The sequence below is a fragment of the Cyprinodon variegatus genome, unplaced genomic scaffold (genome assembly GCF_000732505.1).
Source record: "Cyprinodon variegatus isolate N-32 unplaced genomic scaffold, C_variegatus-1.0 Scaffold306, whole genome shotgun sequence".
Classification (NCBI taxonomy): domain Eukaryota; kingdom Metazoa; phylum Chordata; class Actinopteri; order Cyprinodontiformes; family Cyprinodontidae; genus Cyprinodon; species Cyprinodon variegatus.
Genome location: NW_015150759.1, coordinates 372,253 through 396,887, shown reverse-complemented (window position 1 = coordinate 396,887; position 24,635 = coordinate 372,253). Strand labels below are relative to the sequence as shown.

Genomic DNA, 24,635 nt, shown 5'->3' with positions numbered 1-24,635 from the left:
ATTCCACCGCCGCATGTCTGGCATTCATCTTAGCACGGCCTATCTTTCCATAAGCATCCACTCGAAGGTCAGCATCTCGGCTCGTGATTAGTCGTCTTCTCTCCTCTCGTTGCACAAAGCAAGTGAGTCACACTTTGTCAACAGGAGCGTCGTCTGATTGTCCCCGTCTGAGTTAATGAGTGATGAAGCCCTCAGCCGACCGACAGTTCGCCTCTGTGCAGAATCCAGCCGCTGTTAGTTAATGACTAATTACAGCTCCATGTTTACAGTCAAGGTGAACCGGTGAAGACGCTGGAAATGTTTACAGCAGATTTGGATTATATGAGTGGATTATCGCAGCTAGATGAGGTAACTGTTCTGACCCTCTATTGTTTGCCAGAAACAGGTGTGGGAGGGTTTTGTTGAGACCTGCAGATGTTAAATGAGAATGCTGTCATGTTTTTTTTTTTTTTTTTCTTCTTCTTCTCACGCAGCTGAAGTTTTATGGGATAGACTCCAAGAAAGAAGAACTGGTTTCTGCATGTAAACTCTTCATGAGGCGACGGTTAAATCAGAAGCGTCGGTAGAGGACACAGACCAAATCCGGCACCTTTTAGACACATTTCCCCTTTTCTGGGTTGTCTCAGTAAACGGCTGAGAGCTGAATGTAGACGTCCTTATCATCTGGCCTCTCCATGCAGGCAGAACAGATTAAAAGCAAATGTAGATACTGTTGATGAGGTCAACTCAGCTGACTGATTCGACTCAAATCTGTCACAATAAGGCTCTCAGTTGGAGCTCGGCGTGGGGGGGGCAGAGCCTCAGACGGAGGGAGGCTGCTGTTGAACGCTCTCTGGAGTTTTTGTGGTTTGCAGTGTTCTGCAGGGGGTGGGACCATCAGCGCTGCTCAGCTACTTTTGAGTTTCAACTCTCCTCCCCCAGCTTGGAGTCACTTTTGGCTCAGTTTCCCTTAAAGGGCCAGTCACCTTGCTGTGCTCCTCGGCCTTGTCATCTTATCGCTCCTCTCTCTCTTGTCTTCGCACATAAAGCTGATGTTGACCTTCAGGCCGAGGACGCAGGCGGATAGCTGCGACTGTAAAGGTTGCTATCTGCCTCATCTGATGACATTACTCTCCTATTGTCCTCCAGGTGTGTGCGTGGTCAGCGAGGCGCCCTGTAGAGCAACATGGCACTATATCAGCTGAGCGTCTAGGTGACATGAGGTAGGTGAAAAGGTTTTGACTTGTGTGATCCCTCAGGTTGAAGTGTGCTGATGTTTCTGTTCTCCTTTTAGTATAGCCTGTGAGCAATGTGAGCTCCACTAAGAGGCGCTGCAGCTCTCCTCACCAAGCGTCCACCTCGGCCACTCAGATGCACATGGACAGTAAAGTGGCCAACAATGGCAAGCAGGTCAGCAGCGACAGCCGGTCCCAAATGCCAGGCGTGCAGCAGCAGCAGCAGGGAGGTACGAAGGGAGGCCTTCCCTCCATCCATGGAGCCAAGTCCAACCAGGGTTCCCTCGGCAACCCGGGCGCAAAGGCCTCAGGCCAGTCGGCGAGCGGAGGGATGGGGAAAACCAAATCCAAGCGGGAGCGGGGGGTCTCCATCGACTCTGGCGAATCCAGAAGTAGCGCTCCGAATCCGGCGCTGGAGCCGGACGCCAAAGGGGGTAAGGAATAAAACGAGTCTCATCAACACCTCAGACTTTATAGACACCTCAGTTGGTTCAGTTCTATATTTACACTTCCTTTAACTTCCTATCAACCTAATCTTTACCCGAAACACCAGATTACGTGCATTTGCCTCCTCCACAGCAGGAAGTGAATATAAGGACTGAGAGGACGGATGACTTAGTTTCTTCTCTCTGAAATGCCCTGACCTTTCCCTGAAGCCTCAGAATTTCCCCCCTCGGCTTTTAAACCCTTTCTGTCATGTTTCACATTCGAGACATTCAACGAGTTTCTGTCTGTGTGTATGAAAACGCCTAATGTCGATGTTGTTGTTGGAAAAGTGTCGGATTTGCATCTGTTTGCTGCTGTTTGTTCAGGTCTGTGTGTGAGAGTTTGGCTGCGGATCACACGGGGCGTGTTCAGTGAAACTCCTCCGAGCTTCCTTTTGCAGCACATACTCGCACACTCACTCATGCTTTCATCGCTACAGAGGACATCTGTTCATGCCGGTTTCCTCGACGGCTGCACTGATCATTGCCCTTTATAACAACATCATGCTAATATGTGGTGACTTGCTTTCTTTGGCTCCAAACGGGAGGCGGGTCCCTCACAAACTACGACTGTGAAAGCAGATTTAAGTGCTGTATGCAAATCCACATCCTGAGAAAAAAAAACACAGATGCAGAGGCGTGGTCTCAGCTCGGCAGGGCATAAAAGATGAGGTGGCTCATTTGAACATATCAGCTCCTAGTCTCACATGCCCAACATCAGATTCACCTTAAACCTGCAGAACGTTCCTAACCTTCCTAAATAAACCGTCGGTGTCTGCTGGCGGCACAGAAAGGCAGTGAAAGGTCAAAGTGTCTCTCTGGCAGTAAAAACAATCCTCCTGCTGTCATCTGCTCTGCTTTGTAATTGCAACTTCCTTTTTTTACTGTACATTTGCAAGCTGTGGTTGCAAAGCCACCCAGTTTGTGTTCAGAAAGGTAGCAGCTCTCCACAGCACACCCAGTAACACTGAGCAAAGCTGGTCTCTCTATACAGTTTTTCATGTTTAGTCACAATTCCATCACAAATTTCAACATTTTTCATCTTCGTTTTATATGATAAAGGAAATTGGAAAGAAAATGGATGCAATTCCTGTTTTGGATAATTAAAAAAGTGTGACAGCATTGAAGTATCTTTACACTCCTTTTTAATCCCATATTCCCAGATTAAATCCCAGATTAAAGTGTTTACCTTTAGATGCCCCATAATTGGTAAATTAGGTCCATAAATGCAGCTGTTCTGTGAAGACCTCAGAGAGCATCACAAAGACTCAGGCCATGGATGTAAATCATGGTTATGCTAAAAAAACAGCAACTATTTACCAAGCTCAACTGTAAACCTACCAAAAATGGCAGTTAACCTGAAGTGACAGAGGCGGGGTTGTTAATTGTGTAATGAGGGGGTTTGATTCTTTCTTTCTTTTTAACATCTAAGCTAATGTGGCTCGTTATATCTTTCTCATTCTTTTCTTTTTTTTAAATCAGAAGGGGTGTTTGCTTCTCGCCTTAATATGGGTGAGGGAAAAAGATAGATTTGGCGATAGAGAGTGATTTTCAGCTCCCCAATATAATATCAATATTTCAATTCCTCATATCGATTTTATTAAAAAAACTTTTTTTTATCTAAAACAATGAGGGGGAAATGGTCAATCTCTGCACTCCAACTCTTGTAGATGGTGTTGTGGAGTCCTTTTGCTTTGCGCTGCAGCACCATTTCTGTAGTTGAGGCGGTCACAGTAGAAGCAGTGGTCTGACTCTAACCCCAAAAAACATGGATTCTGATGAACATATACAGCACCTGCTATTTTGTTTATACATTTAATTTTGAGAACTGGTTAAAATATCCCTATATATAGTGATATTTAGGGGTGTAAATAATAATCGTTTTGTATCGATGCATCGATCCAACAGCCGACGATCCGATGCATCGACACGTCCGCAAGATAATCGATTCATTTTTTTCTCCCTCCGGTCTATTTTTATCCATTTCCTCCTGGGTGTAATTCTTCCTCCCGTGTTGCGGTGGCGCTAAACCTATTTTGCCCTCCTACCGCGCTTCCTGGTTATACTCTTAGAGCAGTTTGTTGCAACAAGCTTCACACAGACATTTTTAAATTATGCTCAGTATTGAAGCGTGGTCTGAGCTACACGCTGTGGGTCTAGATGCGGCCGAGGCGGTGAGGAAGTGGGGACGAGTTTAGTCCGACGACGAAGGGACATGAGGGCAAAAAGGGCGGAGATTCAGCTGGAAAAAGGGTCCCAGCGTTCTCGCGCACCTCGCTCTTCTAGTGGGTCAAACTTCACGAGTTGTTTTCCGCAATTTCGGTCATAAAAACAAAACAAGCCGGCCTCCTGTCTGCTGCACTGTTTGCGGTCAGCTACAATCTGGGAGTGGANTTTCTGTAGTTGAGGCGGTCACAGTAGAAGCAGTGGTCTGACTCTAACCCCAAAAAACATGGATTCTGATGAACATATACAGCACCTGCTATTTTTTCTATACATTTAATTTTGATAACTGGTTAAAATATCCCTATATATAGTGATATTGCAATATTGTGATAAAATCATCTTGTGATCCAAGTATCGTGACACGTATCTTATTGCAACACACATGCCAATTCTCACCCCTACTCCTTAATATACATAATATCAGATCAACCCCACTGAGACGATCCTGAGCCACAGTCTGACCACCACCTGGTTCGGTTTGTCTGAGCAGAGTTTGGGTATTGGATCTTTCCTTTGCTCCTCCCTTCAAAGGTTGCTCTCTCTGTCTGCCGGTGGGAGCTTGACGTATTCACCTGTATTTAAGCAGACTGATTCAGCATGAGTCTGACTAAGGCTGCGTTCACACTGCAGCCTGAAGTGACCCAAATCTGATTTTTTTTGTCCCTATGCAACCTGGATCTGATCTTTTCATGGCTATGTGAACAACACATATCTGATTTTTTTCCAATCTGACCCAAGCCACAGCTATGTGGTCCTGAATTCGATACGAATCAGATTTTTTCAAATGCGACTTGTCTCTGAACGGCCAGGTCACATTCATCCAACCTGAACGTCATTAATACCCGACAAAGGTCACTATTATGCGTCTTGCTGTGCAGAAGCTGCAAGAAAAATAACAACCATGGCGGACGATGATGTGGAGAGCAGTATTTATGTTTAACCATCTTAGAAAGATTGAGTTTTTATGGTTGGGAAAGATCTCTAGATGCGCTCCGGCACTACCCTCCATGTTTACTTCAGTAAACACAGAGGATGCTGGACTGTGACGTCATTGCTTCCTCTACTGCGCATGCGGGACACTTGCGTTGTATGACTGCAGTTAACACAGGAGATCACATACAAGTCGCAAATATTTGGAAATATGAACGGGAACGCAAAAGAAAATCAGATTTCACAAAAAAATCGGAATTGATCATCAAGGCCTGCAGTGTGAACGTAGCCTAAGAAGCCAGCAGGGTGAGAACCCTAAACAGATGGACAATAGTCACAACTCAGGATCGCAATGTGTTGATGGGGTCGAGCTGCAAGAAATACATTGTAGTGACTGTATTGGTAAAAGTCAGAGAGTGTTGGTGACATTTAATATTGGAAGAGAGAGAAGATTTGGGTTAATCAAAAATGATAGAATTGATCATTTTTGGTAGTATTATTAATGTTGTGTTCTCTTTGTTTTAGAGTAAAGGGCTAGTTATCTTCCTGCAGAAGTGTCTCTCAGTGAGCTTGTTGTAGAAATTTTTAATTTATGCCCAATTTTGGAGAATGGTCTGCGCTATGTTATTCCATGCCACAACGTAAGACGGCCAATCAGGATGTAGCTGTGGGTCTAGATACGGCCGAGGCGGTGAGGAAGTGGGGGCGAGTTTGTACGACAACAGAAGGACATGAGGGTTAAAAAGAGCGGGGATCCAGGTGGATAAAGGGTCCCAGCGTTCTCGCGCACCTCGCTCTACTAGCTGGTCCAACTTCACGGGTCATTTTCCACAAAGGCAGTCATTAAAAACAAAACAAGCCGGTACGGTACCAAACAGGAAATACCCATAGATTAGAACGGATGTCAAAGAATAAATTGATATCAGAATCTCTTCATTCTGACTGAGTATAAGCTGTTAGGCAAAGGAAGCTGGTAGATAAATACTAGAGATTTCTCTGCTTTAACTGCAGATAAATGCTTCCCTAAAGTGTTGAGTCTAGGTCTGAAACAATTAATCGGATTAATCATGACCAACTAATTTAGCTGCTTTATTAAATCAATGATCATAAACTGGAGCATAGAGACTCTAAAATATGCCTTTTTGATTACAGAGCAACCCACTTAGAGCAGTAATTATATCAAGATTGTAAAAAAAAAATGTGAAAACATTTCGCATTTATGATAAAAAAATTTTGTCTGTCAATATTCTTTATCCACAAGGGGAAAAGTTTGAGTTTCACCGGGTTTAATTTAGTAAAAATCTTCTTTAAGGAATCTTTGGCTGTCTGATTATTATTATTATAAATCGATTAATCTTTATAGAAATGTTTGCCGCGTTTTTAGAAATCCCAATGAACTTTGAAGTTGTACGGTGAGAAAAAAAAATCGAGGAGGAGAAATCCTTTGGAAATATTATTGATTGATTGATTTGATTTGCTTTTATTTACAGTATTAAAAGCAAGTCTTTCATATCCTCTCATTTCTTTTTAGATCCATTCCATTAAGGAAAAGGTTTATTCCTTTTAAAAAATTCTTGAGGACTTTCTCAGTTATACCTATAGAAAGGTATTCTTTTAGCAAATGTTTTAGTCTGTGGACATTACTCTAGTTAAGCTTTCAATCACTAATGTATTATTTTATAATTAATAAGTGATTTTTTTTGTATGTATCTTTGCATTTAACCCATCACTTGGGGAGCAGCGGGCTGCCACCGTGGGGTGTCTGGGGATCAGTGTGGGGTTAAGCCGGGCGTACGCTGCGATTTTTGGGGCGATTTTCCAGTAGTTAAGGGTCTTTGCTCAGAGACCCAGAGTGGCAGTCTGTGGGAGAGGGGCTCGAACTAAGAACCACAGGATTCCAAGCTCTATCTCCCATTAATTTATGCGAGTATGATACTCTTCTCCTCCAAATAGTCCTTAACATAAACATTTATCCCGATTCCTACTAAACTTAGGAACTCGTACGACTCCAAAAGTCCATGAAGTGAGCAAATAAATCACTTGTTAAACATTATTTATAGAGCGATTTAAAACCAAAGTGCAGAATAAAAGCAGACTTATAATATGAGATAAAATCCATTAAAAGCAGCAAAACAAAACCCTTCAATAAATGCAATAAAACAAACAATAATTGGCCTTTTTGCTTAAACCAAATGTAAAAAGATGACTCTTTACAAGAGATTTAGACTCATTTAGTGCTGGATGGCCATACAGAAAGTTTAGAGGCTCGCTTAGCCATGAATGGAGTCTTAGGAGCCACCAGTGACATTTGACCTGATCGCAGAGCTCCACCAGGATGTAGGCATTAAGAGAGGAGGAGGATTTAGACCATTTCACTATTAAAAGCAAAGAATAACATTATATAAACAATTTTAAAAGTACTAAGCAACTGGTGAAAAGAAGAAAAAAATGTGGCTAATGTGCTCACATTAGCCTCATGCTTTCAATTAATAGTTTGCCAGCTGAACCAGATGGAGAAAGCAGAGGAGAGACTGATCAGTCCAACTACAAAGGTAAAACAAAAGTCCAATCTAGGAACGATAAAAGGATGAAATGACCTTTGAAAGGCACCGTGAGGAAGACCAGGCTTGATTTGGTTAATTAGCCGCCTCGCATGATAAAAACTGGATGACTGCCCTGATCGATCAGTAGGTTTTAAAATGATCTGGGCATTCCCAGTAAAACCAAAGTTCGAGTTGAAGGAGCCACCAGCTCCACTGCATCATGTCACTGGTTCGGTTCTTCCGAACCCAGTAAGCTATGATATCAGAAAATATTATCTGATAGAATGGTAATGCTCATGTCTTGTATTGATATTGGACAAAACTGGTTCATCCCTTATTTCTTCCAATGATCATTGAATTAACTTAACAGATGGTATTTCTAATATGCTGCAATCTGATTGGCTGAATACAATAAAAACAGTAGGCCGTTAAAAGCCAGATTCTACTCTCATGGCTTAAAAAAAATTTTTTTCTTTTCAGTTTTCTGTTTTCCAACAAGTTGTAATCTTCTAGTTACTGAAGTGAAAGGACAGAGAAAGCCTTTCAGAAAAACATGATAAAAACCTTAAAGAAACTCCAGTTGCTTTGAAACTTAAAGTCGTTTCTGCCATTCTTTACAGGATGTGTACATCTAATATACATACATTTCAATGTTTTCAGATCTCTTGTATTTTCCTGCCAAGCCGCAGCTCAATCAGGCAGCCTAAACAAAGCGGGGGGGAATCCCCTGCTTTAGAAATGACACATTATACTTCCATCATGTGGTCTCCTCCCAGTTTGATGTCTGGAACAAGTTGATTCTCTGCTGTCTTCAACCCACCCCAGCTGAGCTTGGTTCAGCTCTTTTAAGCCTCCTCTTTATCTCTGCTGTCTAGAATGAGGAAAATATCTTGTTTGTGTCTTTAGTTCTGCTCTAGAGAGGAGGAACAATACCTGCAAAAACACTCAGAGATATTTGGTCAAAAATCCGACAATTTAGATACTTTTAAAGACTTGTAGTATTTTTACATCTGTTCTTGTAAGTTGTGTCCAGGCTTGATGCTCATGGTAGATCTTTAGATATAAAATAGCTACCGGTGAGACAAAGACTGCACTTAAAGCTTGTGGAAAGGTTTGACAATCAATCCCTCACCCAATCACACCCTGACTATGATTAGGGGGGAGTTTTGGCATGGGTGTTGTGTTATGATACGTGTCACGATACTTGGGCCATGATACGATATTATCACGATAATACAATATCTATATATATTGCGGTATTTTGCCAGCTATCAAAAATAAATGTATGGATAAAAAAGCAAGTCTGTAAATGCTCGTCAGAAGTTATTGGTCACTTCTTTATTTTGGTATCCATGGGGTTTTTGGTTTTAGTCAGTCCGTGTCTTTCACAATGATTGCCTCAACTACAGATATAGTGCTAGTCCCGCACAACAAAAGGGCTCCACAGCCCTATCTGCCAGAGTGATGGTGCAGAGGTAACCACCGAGCAAAAATTGGTTGTAAAGATGAAATGATTTTTGTCCAAGCAACTTTTACATTTGGTTGAAAAGTGACGGATGAAAAGCCGTAATTATCAGATTGTTGAAAAGAGATTGAAAACTGGGTTTATAACGTCTTTTTTTGGACTAAAGTGGGACAAAATCAGACAAACCAAACACAACCTGATTTCCAACAACTATTTCTGGACTAAATCAAAACTCTGACGGACCGACCAGATTTGGCCTAAAAACCAATTTCTTAGGCTACGTTCACACTGCAGGCCTTAATGCTCAATTCCGATTTTTTTTTTGTGAAATATGATTTTATTTTATTTTTTTGCGTTGCCGTTCACATTTTCAAATATATGTGACTTGTATGTGATCTCCTGTGTGAACTGCAGTCATACAACGCAAGTGTCCCGCCTGCACAGCAGCGTCCTCTGTGTTTACGGAAGTAAATATGGATGGTAGTGCCAGAGCGCATCTAGAGATCTTTCCGAACCATAAAAACTCAATCTTTCCAAGATTGTTAAACATAAATACTGCTCTCCGCATCATCGTCAGCCATGATTGACCCAGAATAGTGACCTTAGTCGGGCATTAATGACGTTCAAGTTGAATGAATGTGACCTGGCCTTTCAGACACAGGTCGCATTTAAAAAGATCAGATTCATATCGGATTCAGGACCACATAGCTGTGGCCTGGGTCGCATTGGAAAAAATTGGATCTGTGTTGTTCAGACTGACATGAAAAGATCAGATACAGGTCGCATATGGGCCAAAAAATCGGATTTGGGTCAATTCAGACTGCGGTCTGAATGTAGCCTAAATGACGTCTGGTGTTTTGGGGGGGTAGCCCATTTTCTCTCATTGTTTTAAGTAAAAATGTTTATGCTAGGTATTAAAAAATCAATATTCTAGCGGACAGCCGAAAATCACAATATATCTCCAAATCGATTTTTTCCCCCCCCACACCCCTGATGGTGATAAGCAAACTGTAGCGACTGCTGCCCTGCGACCACCGGCAGCAGGCTAGGAGGGAGTAGTGACTGAGCATATCGAGCGGGGATTGGAACTGGAAGCCGAACAGTTACAGAACCAGGTGTTTTTGCTGTTAATAAAACGAGATGCTTCAACCCTATTTCTGTGCAAAGATTACCTCGCAGAGCTGTGTTTCTGCTGTTGTAGTGACCGTACAGAGTATAAGCATAATCCACAAGCAGGAAACTACTGATTTAATGAGGCCTTCAGTGGATCAGCAGCAAAGGTTTTGTGATTGTAGAGAACCCAAAAAAGAGATGGTCTTATAAAAGCAGGTTCTTAATCTAATAGACATCATTTACAAATACCCCCTGAAATCTGGCGGTTGACTGCCTGCCTGTTTTAGTTCTTGCAGGAACCGTTTTTTTTCTCCACTTAAACCAAATTCTTCTAGTCAAGAAGTGTTCTCAGGAAGGTTTCTCTAGTTCTTCCTATCTGTGTTTACATTCTTGAGGCTCACCCACATTCCCTTTTATAGATGATTGAAATATTGTGTCTGGTTTGATGAAGAAACAATCCTTTAGTTGTCCAAAGTTCAAGACGATCCTCAAGAATCCACATCATTATTGAAAGTTTTTCATTTTAGAAACTTTTTTGTGTGGGAGACATGTTTGGAAAGAAGTTGTGTCGTACTTTGAATGGTTTTGGATATTTCATTTGATTTTATTACAGTATTTGACCTCTAGTGAAACTTAATAATAAAATAAAAGTATGTTTTTTATTTATAGTACTCCAGCTGTAAACTGTGTATGCTTGAAATTACAAACAAAATTAAAAACAATGTCTCTGTTATTTTCAGAGGGTGTTATGCGCAGCAAACGTCGCTGTGTTCTGACCAAGAAGCAGCCCTACAGTGGAGATGAATGGTGTTCTGGACCAGACACGGATGAAGAAGACAAGCTGCACACTAGCTCCCAACGTAAGTCTGTCTCCTTTAATGTAAAATTCCCTTAAACACATCTGTAATTCTAACAATAGTACTGAATGATACTAAATCTTTATTCCAAAACTCCCATTATGGATCATTTTACTGTTCTCTACATATAGAATCAATGTCAGATTACCCTTTAACCTCTGGTTTGGTTATAGCTCCATCTAGTGTTAAAAAGTTGTAACAAACAGGATCAGTTAATGCTTCTTCAGCTGAGATTCAAACTAATTTCCAGTAATTTCTTAGGTCCTCTCCAGGGACACTCTGATCGCCTTCCTCCGGGACGCATGTCTGATTCGGGGGCTGCGGTTATGGGATCGGGTCAAGGGCTCAAAGCAGAGTTGCTGCAGCCTTCACAGCAGGTGGTCTATGTTTTCACAACCAGCCTCGCCAACAGGTAAGAGGGATGTTCATGTGTTTTTTTTATTTTATTTTATATATAAATAGGGTCATTAAGACATTTATCAGTTCATTTGGATGTTTGCTGATTTCTTTGACAGCGCTGCTGAAGCAGTGATAAAAGGACAGAGTGAATCCATCCTCCTGTTTCACCAGCAAAACGTTCCAAACTCCAAGTTGGAGCAGGTGAGACTCCTGTTTTTAAACTTGTTTCTTTGTTAGAACATGAAATGGTAAATATCGCCTGCAAAGTAAAGACTGCAGGTGCAGACTGTTTGGGATGGATGAATGGTTTAGCATTGGTTTAGCTATTTTTATCACAAAAAATTCTTTGTTCCTGTTTCTATTTCTTTCAACTGTGTTTGACCAAAAGGAAGAAAACAGATTTTTTTTTTTTTTTTTTGGGTGTTTGGGGGGGATGATGCATTGGTTTTGGTTTCTAAGAAACCAAAACCAATGCAATTGCATCAATTCATTGACAGTGGAAAAAAATAACATCCTTTAAACAGGGAGAAAAGTCCAGCAGATCACTAGAGTAGTGATCTTCCAGGACCACTGCCATACTTGGTTGCAAGTATAGCATGTCACTTCATTTTTTTAAACAGGATCTGTTGTTCTATTTCTGTTCTATAAGGATAACTGTTTAATATTAATGGGGTTGTCGTTTTCCTGTTTGATTGGTTTCATCATTTTTGTCTTCTACAGGGCTACCTACAAGGAAAGCTTTCTAATCTCCCTGAGAAGGTTAACTCCAGCTGCTCTCCACTAACTGGAACGCCTAAATCCCAAAGTGGAACTCCCCGACCAGCCTCTGCTGGAGTCGGGGGCCCATTGCCTCCAGCGGGAACGCCGTCATCGGCTGGACACTCTGACAGCGAATCAAGTCAGACCAGACCTACCTTGGCTCCGGGTAACAGCAGCGGCCCCCAAAGAACAGATGGAGGACTCAAATCCATGCCTGCAGGCTCAGATCCTGGTAGTGGAGATGCTGCGGGAACTATGACTCTTCCAAGCGCTGCTGTTTCCCCATCTGGAAGTTCCAGCATCCTGTCTGCTCATCTACAGAGTGATGCAGTCCAGAGGAGTGGTGGTGGAAGCATAGATTGTCTATCCAAAGAACAGCTCGAACACAGAGAGCGCTCTTTACAGACTCTGAGGGACATAGAGAGACTGTTTCTGCGCACTGGAGGTCCAGCAGGCTTAAGCAGCGGATCTAATAACCCATCCATCTTAAACAATAGTAGTGAGAGGAGTGGTACTGAGGACACTGAGATTGGTACGAACACCACTGGGAGCTGTGGTGGTGGTAGCATGTTGCCCTCAGCTGCTTTGGGAGCGATGAAAAAGTATGAAGAACCCCTCCAGTCCATGATCTCCCAAACACAGTCTCTTGGCGGACCTGTTCTGGACAGTCCTCATATAGACTCCCACCATAGCCTCCCACCACACCCACAACACCAGATGCACTCACCTGGAGACACCATGGGACCCTTAATGGGACCAGATGGCCTCACACGGGAACAAATGGCTTGGAGAAAGCTTAAAGAAGAATACTATCAAGAAAAGAGACGGCAGCAGGAAATCGAGCACCCTGGCCCCCCCCAGCACTTTAGAATGATTCCTGAGGTGGGCATGCATGGAGGCCCAATGATGATGAGAGGCCCCCCACCTCCTTACCACAGTAAGCTTGGAGACCAGCAATGGGGTCCTGGTAATATGATGAGGAGGGGAATTGGTGGGAATGGAAAAGTGTTTGAACTTCACCCAGAAGGCCCACGTGGCCCCCGGTTTCTTGGGCAGATCCAAAGAGGGCAGCCTGGTGGAGGGGGCTTTCCTGGATCAACTGAGGGTCTAGGACCTCAGAGGCCCGTACGTCCTGGGATGATATGGTTGGAGGACATGCCAAACAACATCAGTGGTGGCGGACCCTTTCATGGCTGTTACCCTGGTGGAGCTTCCCAACAGTTTCAAGAGGATTCGGAGCTGTTAACTCGTGAGGAGATGTTTAGAATAATGGAAAAACGACAGATGCAGGCAGTTTCCAGGTTTGAACTTGACAGATTAGCTAAACAGCAGCAACAGGGGAATATGGGTACAAGAATGATGGACGGTTTTGGCAGTCCAGACTTTCCCAATTTAGTAATGGGGCGAGGTCCCCCCGCTGGTCGCGTGGATCCCATGGACTTTCCTGGCTCAAGGGAAATTATGGGCTCTCCTGGATCATGTCATCCAATGAGGGACCTAGTTGATCCTCCTTTAGGGAGCAATATCCCAATGAGCATGAACCAACAGATGAATCTCCAGCAACAGCAGCAAATGATGATGTCACAGAGGCTCAGAGGAGGCCAAGGAGGAGGAGGGCCGTTGGGTGACATGTTTGGGCCTGGTGAAATCAATGCTCCACAAAGTGGAAGAGGTGGGAATAAGGGAATGATGCCAGGGCCTGATGGCCCCTTCCAGTTTCCTGCTCAAGGTCCATTCTCTGAAGGACAGATGGATGGGCCTTTTCTTCAGCAACCTGGCCCTGAGATGTTCGGACCCGAGCAACCTGGACCCAATCAACTTGGAGCTATGTCTCGCCTTAGCCATATGCCTCAGCCCGAAGGCCTTAGGGGAGCTGACCTCGCTTCAAGAAATGCCCCAGAAATGTCGGTCATCGTTAACCCCCTTACTTCTCCATCAGTGCCTCCTCCTCACCAACTGAAGTCCCCATCCATCAATCAAGAGCCATCTCCTCTTTTGCCTTCTCCATCTGCTCCGGGACTGAAGTCCCCCCTGCCCTCCACTGGGCACCACCCAACTTTTCCTCCAGCGTCTGGAGCAGGAACTCCTTGCTCTTCTTCCTTGAAGTCTCCTCAAATAATGGGGTCTTCCAACCTTGGGTTGCACTCTCCATCCGCATCTCCAGGACAGCTCAAGTCCCCTGCCATGGCTGTGAGTTCTCCAGGTTGGTCATCACCTAAAGCAGCTCTTCCAAGTCCGGGTGGTCCAAACAGTGGGAAGCCTGTCGGTAATGGAGGAAGTAGCTCCACGGAAACAGGTACTCTTAAATGCAGGACGGAGATCTCATCAGCATGATTTATTAATATTATAGTAATAACTTTGATTTTAATCCTTTGCAGGCCAGCCTCACCCACCAAGAAGTTCCAGTTCAACCCCCCTTAGCCAACCAACCCCTGTAAATGCCACTATACCCTTTACTTCCTCCCCAGGAGCACCACCGTCTCAGAATCCTTTGTCTCTCATCATGTCTCAGATGTCCAAGTATGCCGTTCCCAGTTCTACCCCGCTGTACCACGATGCAATCAAAACTATCGCCACTTCTGATGACGAGATGATGCCAGATCGACCTCTTCTATCTGGTGTCACTATTGGAGGTATAACAACACCATATTTAGTGTAATATATATTTAAAGTGTTGAATGCACAAGCAGCATGGAGAAACACAGGCTTGACAGGATTGTAGAACAAGCGCAGCAGTTGTAGCTACACACCGATGTAACTACGACATGGGCTGTAACTGGTGCTTGTGTTCAGACTCTTCAGGACTAGGAGACAATGTCAAGAAATCTCTTAACCTGGATTAAGGTGAAGGGACTCAACCGTCGCTCAGTGGTCCTGAGTTTTTTCCTCTTGTGAAAGGATATTTAACGTTTAACTCAGTACTCTGGGCCGCAGGGTCTGGAGAAATCCAATTAGCTTGAGAGTCCAATGCAAACCTTTCCCAGTAGAAGATTATTTAGGGAGACATTTAATCTGCAGAAGTTTGTTCATGGTGCTTTGTCAAGCCTTAAGTCGGTAAAGATGTTTATGTGGCAACTTTAGAGCACCTAAGGCTACTTTGTACTAATGGACTTAGTGAAGATGTTTTCCAACAGGAATTGTTACCTACTGTAGTAGAAGTATGTAAGCCTGCTTTAATGACCCTGGTATCACTGTGCTGGCCTGACCCAAACCATATAAAAAATCTATGGAGCCTGTTAATATGGAAGTTATGTCCCCCTGAAAGCAGCTGCGCCTTGAGACTTCCCTACCAGTTCTTTTCCTGGGAGCAAGTTATTTACTACTCTTAACTCAAACTGGGTAAAACCATATAAGAAAGGACTATAAAAACAGGAGTAAAAAAGTAAGAGTTTATTCCAGATCAGGTCGTTACAGGACAGAGAAAATGCTTGGAGCTTGCACAGCTGTGGGCTCAAAACAAAACGTTCGGGGGGGTTCCGGCAAGGTTGAGCCCCGAACAAGGTCATCTCCTCCTTCTTATACCTCATGAGTCTATGTTGCATCAGGTGGATGCTTAGCTGTCCGTATCAGAAACTGACACGCCATCAATGCCCTGACCCGTATGCATCTTGCCTCTATGCTCAAGAATTACAGATGGCTCCCCTTTATCAGACCAGCTCCAAGATGTGCCCATATCCTGTGTATTTCTAAACACACGAAGGCTGTCCTGATTAGATGACCTCCATACACACAGTGACATCCACAATTTGAAGGAAGGCCTTCTACTCTGTCTAATCTGGCTAACAGAAAAACAATGCACATGATGTGTAAAGAATAAACCTAACAAGCCAATTATGCAGAAAAGCTATAGCTAATATAGAAACCTCAGCTATGGCACAGGGTGGTTGCTTTCATGCCAAGCTGTATTAATAAAGCAGGTTATGCAAGAGAAGTCAAACTGATTTCATGTTCTAACTAGGCTTGTTTAGATACTAATACTTCAAACTCTATATAGATCTCAAGGAAAATATTCGATATTTGATATCATACAGTTTCCTTTACATTGATTGGCTGGATAACATCAGCTTGAATTTGAACTGCATTTTGAAGTCTTGCCAAAGGATATCAAGTGGATTAGGGTGTGGCTTATGACTGGGCCGTTCTTAAACATTATTATCCTTTTTTTAAACCATTTTTATTGTGGCTATGGATTGAGGTTACATTTTTTTTGTGCTAAAAGGTAAACCTCCTTTTTGTTTTAACATATAAATAGTATTAGAAAGGCTCTAGAGTTATATGGTTGATTAAATCCTTCTTTTATCAAGTTGTAATGAATCCATAAGCAGGAAAGTTTAGATAATTAAAAATCTAATTTTCTATTAACCTACCCCTGGCCAGAATTGTTGGTTAATTATTGTCTCATCGTGTCAACACCAATTAACACGCTTTTTTGCTTTTATTATAATAAATAGGTAAACTCATATTAGATGTATACACTAAAAGCATAAATGTTTTTAGTTTAAATCTTATAAATGACAAACGTCAAATCAGTCTACAGGTGCAGAGAATTGATTTCAAGACTAAATTCTGAGCAAGTTTTTATATTATGTAGAGGAACTGTAGATGGTGAAGTCCATGGAGGGAGGAGACGAGCAGGAGCAGGGAGGCTGCATCCAAGCCTTTCTGCTCCTGCAGAGCTGTCAGCATAAAACCGTGAAAAATGGAAAAAAGGATTTAAGAGCGCACTTCAGTAATGCTTTTAAAAAGCCTGTTGCATTGGAAAAGGCTCTGTAACCTTTCCATTTTTCCCACAACCAGGTGAACACTTCTCTTAGCCTACGTTCAGTGCAGGGAAATGCGAACCAAAACCGATCTTTTTAGCCACGTGTGACTCATAGCCTGTTTTCTGATCAGGTCTGAACAGCCCAATTTGTATATTTTCATCTAAACAAAACTCAGGGTTTAGCCTCTTTCATATGTATCACTAAATCAGATATGTGTCTTGTTTTCCAGGCATTTTTGCCTTCTGAACCGTAATGCTGTATTTGTCCTGCTCCCAATATGCATCCACACAGACTTCTCTGCAGCAGCCACTGACTGCTCTGCTATAGGCTGTTAATAATTATCTGCCGGTTTTTTGGTGCTATACTGTCAGCTCCCATCGCTACTCACTTAAATGATTATGGTGCCTTCAATCTGTCCTGGGAAGTCAAAATGCCCAACTACCAAGTCTTCAATTTCAATTTCAACTCCACCGCTGCTAAAAGTCTTGATTACAAGTCAGAGAGTTGGTTAAACAGGATATTTCCCGATTTCTGCATTCAAAATGGATACTATTTCCATCAACAGTAGCAGCTCTCCTATTGTTTTCATATCAATTCTTTATTTAATCTGTTTCTACCCTTAAGTCAGATTCAGGTTCTAGTTTTGAGCTTTTAACAAGATTGTATGTTTTAATGCTGTCGATGTGGGCATAATACTGCTTATCATCGTTGTCCAACGTAACTGTAGCCAAGGAGAATATGAGACTCTACAGGCAGGAAACTGGGACGCATTTAGCTGAACAGAAATACTTTTATGCTTAATTGGGGCAGTTTCTTTAAACTAAGTCACACTCAACCCCATTATTACCTCTATAAACTCTGCTCATGTGCAACATCGTCATTCTCAGGTGATCAGGTACTTTGATGTTCTGATCTGTTCTAATGGGGGAAGTATTTGATTAGTAGTATAAATGGCAACTGGAAACGGAAAAAAAAAATAAGACTCTATTTGGGAATGCAGCCTAAGTCACCCATCTTTAAAGCTTGGGAAATGGTTTTTGATTAGATTTGATATGATTCATATTTTCATTTCAGGTCATAAGTACAAGTTAATAAAGTGTCAAACTAAAGAGATGCTATGAAATGAAGCTATGGTTGGTTCTATGTAATAAGGAGACTTACTATATTTATAAGTGTTTACACTGGGGTTTATTTGGGGGCATCAGCATAAAGGGTGTAAACAGTGAGTGAAGTATTTGAACACTGCTATTTTGCAAGTTCTCCCACTTAGATATCATGGAGGGGTCTGAAATTCTCTTTGTAGGTGCATGTCGACTGGAGAGACATAATCTAAAAAAGAAAAAATTGAGAAATCACAATATGTGATTTTTTGTCAACTATTTATTTGTATGATTCAGCTGCAAATAAGTATTTTAATACCTGAGAGAATCAATATTAACATTTGGTACAGTAGCCTTTTTTTGCAAGTACAGAGGTCAAATTTTTCCTGTAGTTTTCACCAGGCTTGCGCACGCTGCAGGAGGGATTTTGACCCACTCCTCCACACAGATCTTCTCTCGATCAGTCAGGTTTCTGGGCAAATTCAGGCCCCTCCATGATTTCTAAGTGGTTGCAAAATAGCAGGGTGTTCAAACACTTATTTTCCTCACTGTAAATGAATAACGTGGTTTTTAAGATTTTTACTGGTTTTTCAATTAAAATTTGGAATCAAAGTTTCAAGTTTATAAATATCTGCTAATTTCAGATTGGTCTAACGCACACAAACTCTATGAATGATGCAAATCAGATTAGCTTTTAAGATTCATTATTGTTCATTTCTCTTTCATCTCTAGGAAACATGGGAAATGCTCAGATTTCACAAATACTTAACTGTCAAGGCTCAATCGGGCCCCAGAATGAGCCTCAGAGCCCGATGGGACTGGTCGGCCAAACTCAGCAGCACTTGTCCCATGATGCCTCAGGGCCGGACCTGGGCATGCCAGCCATGAGTTCTGTTATTATGGGAAGAAGAGCACCTGATGCGATGGGCCCTAGCAGTGGCTCACCGCTCTCGGCAGGCTTCCCTCGCATGCAGCCTCCGTCACACGGGCCCATGCATTCTCCAGTTGGAGGAATGCCACAGAACTTCCCCCAGTCCAACGAAGATATTCTGCCACATCAGCAATTACAGATGCTTAACAAAGGCCACCATCACCAACGCACGCCTCACCCCTCTGACTCCTTCCCTTCTCTCCCCTTGGGCGACGGTCCGGATTTAAGCGAGGTGATACGACCCACTCACACTGGAATCCCAGAGTTTGATCTGTCCCGCATCATTCCGTCTGACAAGCCCAGCAGCACTCTGCAGTACTTCCCTAAGAGCGAGCCGCATCAGAACGCTCATCACGGCCCCCCTTCCCAACAGCATACTCCACAGCAGCTCCTCAAACAGCTGTCCTCCTCCGGCCCCCCACACAGCAGCGGACCCTCATGCAACCCACATTTAGCCAGCCTGCAGAGCATGGCCGAACAACGGCTTTCCCCTCACCCATCGCACGGAGGAATCCGACAGATTCTAGGCGGTCCTCAGGGCGGCTCAAGGGCTATGATGTCTGGTAGCATTGCCCCCGTGTGTCCTCCTGGACATATGATGGGGAGGACAGGGATGATGCCACAGCAGCAACAGCAAGCCATGATGGCCAATAACCTTCACCACCATCCGTCTGGCCCATACCCGGGCATGATGGCGCCGCCACAGCAGCACTCGCACAATTTAATGACGCAGCAGAACATTATGATGATGCAGGCTAAGCAAAGAAGCATGTCGATCCCTGGTGAACCGTTTGGACACCAGGGACATATGGTAGGGCCTCCACACGCTCAGGCTGGCATGATGGGCCAGCAGTCTCTCAGACAGCGGGGAATGTCTCTGGACAGTCCGATCGGCTACGGCTCTGGCGGTATGGCCAACATGCCTTTCTGACCCAGCTTCAACTTTACATGAATTTCTCAAAATGTCCAATTTTCTGTTTACTCCTATTCCTGTATATGTTTGAGTGATGATCTCTATGGTTTTGGGTTGAAGCTGATTTAAAAAAACAAAAAAACAAAACCAAAAAAAAAAAACGGAAAAAAAAGGCAAATTTAAAAGCACTGTAACACTGTTCCATAAATTTAAAGCCATTTTCTAAAGAATACTGTAAATTGTGTAAATTTCAACAAAATCTGTGTATTTGCTTGGTGACGGTCAGAGGAGTGCCTCAAATTTCTATTTGTTTTAATATCATTGATTTATTTCTTTTCTCCAATAAAAAAAACTTGTAGAAATAAATTATATATGAATATATAATATATAGTTGCTGTATATAAGTTGCAATTTGTGATTGTTTGCAGTTGTTCTGTCTAACTGTTTTAATAAAAGTCTACAAATAGAATATCTCTAAATATGATTTGTTTATTTAGGACAATAAACCTCATTGTTTTATATAATAAAACCTTTATTGAGATGTTTTAAACTACAACACAAGCAAAAAATACAGTACATATTAGCAACATACATTTTGTCAACAAAGAAAAATACAAGAATTCAAATGCAGAAAGAGGTAATATATTGGTATATTAGCACTTTTGAAGGAGAAATGGAAGGGTTCTAGGTAAAATATTTCTGCACAAAGGGCCAAATTGACCTGAAACTCCCCAGAGATTAAAATAAAATATAAAATATTGAGCAACAATTGTAATCCATTATGAGTAACATTAAATTCACTGAATAAATATGTAATTTTCAATGTCCCAAAACTTTTTTTGTTTCCAATAAGACTTTTGAGAATTGACCAACTCTGATCTTAACCCAATAACATTTTATCATAAATCACATGCTTTTATTGCTTATTTTGTTCTGCAGAATGTTAGAAAAGGTTGGATCAAGTGATATTATATATATAAAAAAGTGAATAGTTATTTATTAGACAACTTATCCATGTAATATTTAAATGCAGTCTTTCCATCTGCATCTCAATGTCAGAGATTGTAGATGTAATAGTAGTTTTTAATCGTTTTTAACATTAGACCAATATCTGATAATATCTCATCGGACACCTCTAATTTTCAATTTTGTTATATATTCTGATATTTCAATAGTTTTGTCTTTTTCAGAGTCCAATCAACAAACGTATAAAGGAGTTAAAAGGTATTTTTTTCTCTGGCTGACAAGTGTTTGTTGTAATTAGGCCTCTGGACCCGTTTTGGTTGAATAAAAACAATTCATTGGTGAAACTACTTTGTAGATCTCAACTGGTTATGAAATAAAAATATTTGTATTTTTTTGTTTTTATTTTGACAAAGTTTTCCCACAATCCAATATCAGCAATCTCCCAGCCCAATTATCAACCTATTTCTAACCCACATGGATTATGTAAACATTGGAGATGATTAAATTGGCCTTTTCCCTTGACAAATCTGTTGTTTAGTACATAATGCTGTTCGATGTTGTTCCATCAGAAAACGATGGTCCTCTGCTGTCTTGAACTCTGATGAAACGTAAGCAGAGGCGATTGCAGCCCAGACGACACAGAAGGTGCAAGAGCTCGTTCCGAAACTGCACCCCCACAAAGGCATAGAGGAAAGGGTTGAGGCAGCAGTGTGCGATGCCCAGGCTCATTGTCACAGTGTCGGCCTGGTTGATCAAGGTCCAGGATGAGCAGGACATATCTGTCATGATTTCCAGGTCCATCAGAGTTTTTACCAGCGAGGTGATGTTGTGTGGCAGCCAGCACAAACAAAACACAAGTGTGACGAGCAAAGCGAGTCGGATGGCTGCTTTCTTGGCATGGCTTTTTTGACTTTTAAACAGGGTGATGACAAGTGCAGTGTAACAATAACACATGACAGCCAGAGAAAGGAAAAAGCTTAGGTGATTCAAAACCCTTCTGAATAAAACCCAGTTGTGGGCATGAGTTTCAAAACGGTAATAATTACAATCAGCCAAGGAGTCGTTTGTGTACTTTGCAACAGAGAGAAAGACTGCGTTGGGCAGTGCTAATAGGAAACAGACGAACCAAAGTGAAGCACACGTCAGGTGCACTTTTTTCGGGCGTCGACTTTGCATGCTGGGTATTGCATGGACAATGGCCAAATAACGGTCAAAACCAATCCAAGCCAGGAGGAAACTTCCACACAGGAGGTTCAGATTTCTTAACACTCCATTAAACATACAGAAAAAGTTTCCAAATATGTAGCCAGTGATGCCCTCAATCACATCAAAGGGCAGCGTGAATATCAGCATGAGGTCAGAGAGGGCGAGGTGCAGCAAGTAGATCTCAGTGATGCGCAGCCGATGGTGACGCCTCAGGAGGACGGCGATCATCAGGCCGTTTCCTGCCAAACCCAGCAGGAAGATGAGGGTATAGAGAATGGGGTAGAACTTGGCGTAGAAGGTCTGCAGCACCTCTTCTTCCGCATCACAGATCACAGAGTTGTTGTTATCGTAGACATACCCTTCATAGTCTGTCTCCTGTAAGAAAGAGCAATTTTTTTTTTTAGAGAGCATCTCCATATACAATTCTATTGTAGCAACAACATTCTTCTGCCTAATGCAGTAGTTTTGTTTCATGAGTGAAATAAGAACCCCTTCATAACAAATAAACAGACTTGCACCCAGCAACCTTCTCTGGTAAATCAGTTGTAGGAAACTCTGTGACAGATTGTTTCCACTTCCTCTTTACAGACCTCAAAAACATCTTTGGAGAAAATTAAGCAAAACATCCCACTGACCGTAGCATTTTCAGTGCAGTTGCTTTGTCAGCCACCTCTAGTAATAAAGTAATAAAGCCTGGAACAAGGACAAATCCATTATGAAAAAGGACAAGGGAAGATTCTTTTTTTGGCCTTCATGATGCTTTGTGTTTCATGTATAAATTAATACATCTGTTTATCCAAGAGTGGACTATTACAATCTTCAGCAAGCAGGTTTACTGATGGTTCCTAAAGGTGAAAGGGAGATTTTTTTACTTTGTTGATTTAGCTCTCTCCTCTTTTGAAGACTAGGTGTGGTGACTGTGCCTGGATGATCCCAGAGGCTATTGTGTCCAGGACTTCAATGCCCCTGGTAGAGTGTGTCAAGACAGACAGGACCTGGGTGATGGGTTAGACAAAGAGAAGCTCAATAAACCCCATGATGGCGAAGAAATTAAGACAACTCTTGGTATGGTGGAGGAAGGACCCCACGCTGAGAAAGGTCAGGGGTTGGGGTTTGTCTGTGGGCTCCTGGTAGTCTGGTTCTTTCTTGTGGGACCCATCTGGGTCCAACCCAAAGGAGTCACATGAGGCCTTCCTATTGGTGAACCACCACCACCAGGAGCAACCCTGAGGGACCAGTGCATAGCTTAGCCTATCTCTGGGGATGATGAATGTCACCTTGCTTGGGCAGAAGTAGCCTCAGCTTGTCCGCGAGGTGGAGTGATACCAGCTACAAATAGTTGGGCTCACCTCGGCGTGTAACACGGGCTCTGGAACCCAGCTCCTTAAAAGGCACTGGGGTCACTTCTTCTCTAGATTGGCCCGCAAGGAGAGGCAAAAGGCGGGGATGGGTATGCTTGTCTGCCCCAAGCTCAGTTGTCTCATCTTTCCATTTACTTATAGTGAAAGACCTCCGTTTCGGGTAGGCGAGAGGTCTCTGACGGTTGTATCAGCCTATGGGCCGAATGGCAGTATGAAGTACCAGGCCTTCTTAGCATCCCTGTGAAGAGTTGTTGGACTTCTTTGCAAGCCCATAATGAGCACCATGTGCAAGCATAAGAATGTCAAATGGTGCACTTGGCACCAGGATACCCTGGGCTGGAGGTCAATAATCGATTTTGTAGTCCTAGCTTCTGACCATTGGCCTCATAACTTTGAGACTCAGATGAAGAGAGGGACGGAGCTGTCCACCATTCATCACCGTTTGCTGAGCTGGATACGCTGGAATAGGAGGAAGCCAGACAGTTTTGGCAGGCCAATGCGAGTAATGAAGTTCCCTGGATTGGCAGACTGGGACATTGGTTCCTCTGCAAAATATAGGTGGCCCGAGGGTGTGTTACAACTCTAGTGGAATCACACTTCTCTGCTTCCCTCAGAAGGCCTATTCTACCCTGATGTAGAGGAGAGTCCAGCTGATTGTTGAACCCTGGCTTCAGGAGGAGCAGTGTGGTTTTTGTCCCAGCTGTCTGAAGTGGCCGGGATCAGCTCCTCCAAATCCAAGGCCATGGTTCTTGATCAGAAAAAGAGGGCTTGTCCTCTTCAGGTTAGAGGATGGTTCCTGCCTCAAGTGGAGGAGCTCAAGGATCTTGGGGTCCTGTTCACGAGTGGGGGGAGAATATAGCAGTAGCTCGATAGACAGAGCATCGTGGCTGCTGCTATACTGCAGATGCTGCACTGGTCTGTTGTAGGTAAGACAGAACTGAGCAAAAAGGCAAAGATCTCGAATTTACCAGTCGGCATTCATTCCTACCCTCACCTACGGTCAGGAAATCTGGATCATGACCATAAGAAGGAGATCCCAGATACAAGTGGCACAAATGAGCTTGCTCCATGGTGTGGCTGGGCACTACCTTGGACAGAGGTTGAGGAGCTTGGTCACTAGAGAGAGGCTCGGAGTAGGGTCACTACTCCTTTACATTGAGAGGAGTCAGCTAAGGTGGCTTGAACATTTTTTTTGGATGCTCCCTTTATGCCTCCCATGAGAGATGTTCAGACACATTTTTTCACCAAGAGGAGGCATAGAGGACAACACAGGACATGATAGAGGGACAATATCACTCTGCTGGCCTGGGAGTGCTTCAGACTTATCCAAGAGGAGCTGGAGAAGCTGGTATAAAATGCCTAGAAGAGCAGTATGTAAATTTATTCCATTTAGACAGAGTGGCC

General features: G+C 42.9%; 2 protein-coding genes across 3 annotated transcripts; one reads left to right on the top strand and one right to left on the bottom strand.

Annotated features, from left to right (window-relative positions):
- The first annotated feature begins 1,016 nt into the window (after positions 1–1,016).
- On the top strand, positions 1,017–19,837 carry bcl9l (B-cell CLL/lymphoma 9-like). Of its 2 annotated transcripts, XM_015384188.1 has the most exons (9): positions 1,017–1,202; positions 1,274–1,648; positions 10,717–10,836; positions 11,095–11,245; positions 11,349–11,433; positions 11,953–14,287; positions 14,370–14,425; positions 14,504–14,624; positions 18,587–19,837. In XM_015384188.1, exons 2-9 carry the CDS (start codon positions 1,351–1,353, stop codon positions 19,714–19,716), a joined length of 4,296 nt encoding a protein of 1,431 aa, XP_015239674.1. In that variant the 5' UTR covers positions 1,017–1,202; positions 1,274–1,350; the 3' UTR covers positions 19,717–19,837. The 2 variants fall into 2 exon arrangements, with proteins under 2 accessions (XP_015239674.1, XP_015239673.1); XM_015384187.1 differs by having other exon boundaries at positions 1,019–1,202; positions 14,370–14,624.
- A 1,361-nt stretch (positions 19,838–21,198) lies between these two features.
- cxcr5 (chemokine (C-X-C motif) receptor 5) lies at positions 21,199–23,975 on the bottom strand. Its single transcript, XM_015384162.1, has 3 exons — positions 23,860–23,975; positions 22,959–23,064; positions 21,199–22,245 (listed from the first exon to the last, which is right to left on the bottom strand). Exons 1-3 carry the CDS (start codon positions 23,973–23,975, stop codon positions 21,199–21,201), a joined length of 1,269 nt encoding a protein of 422 aa, XP_015239648.1.
- Between the last annotated feature and the right edge of the window lie 660 nt (positions 23,976–24,635).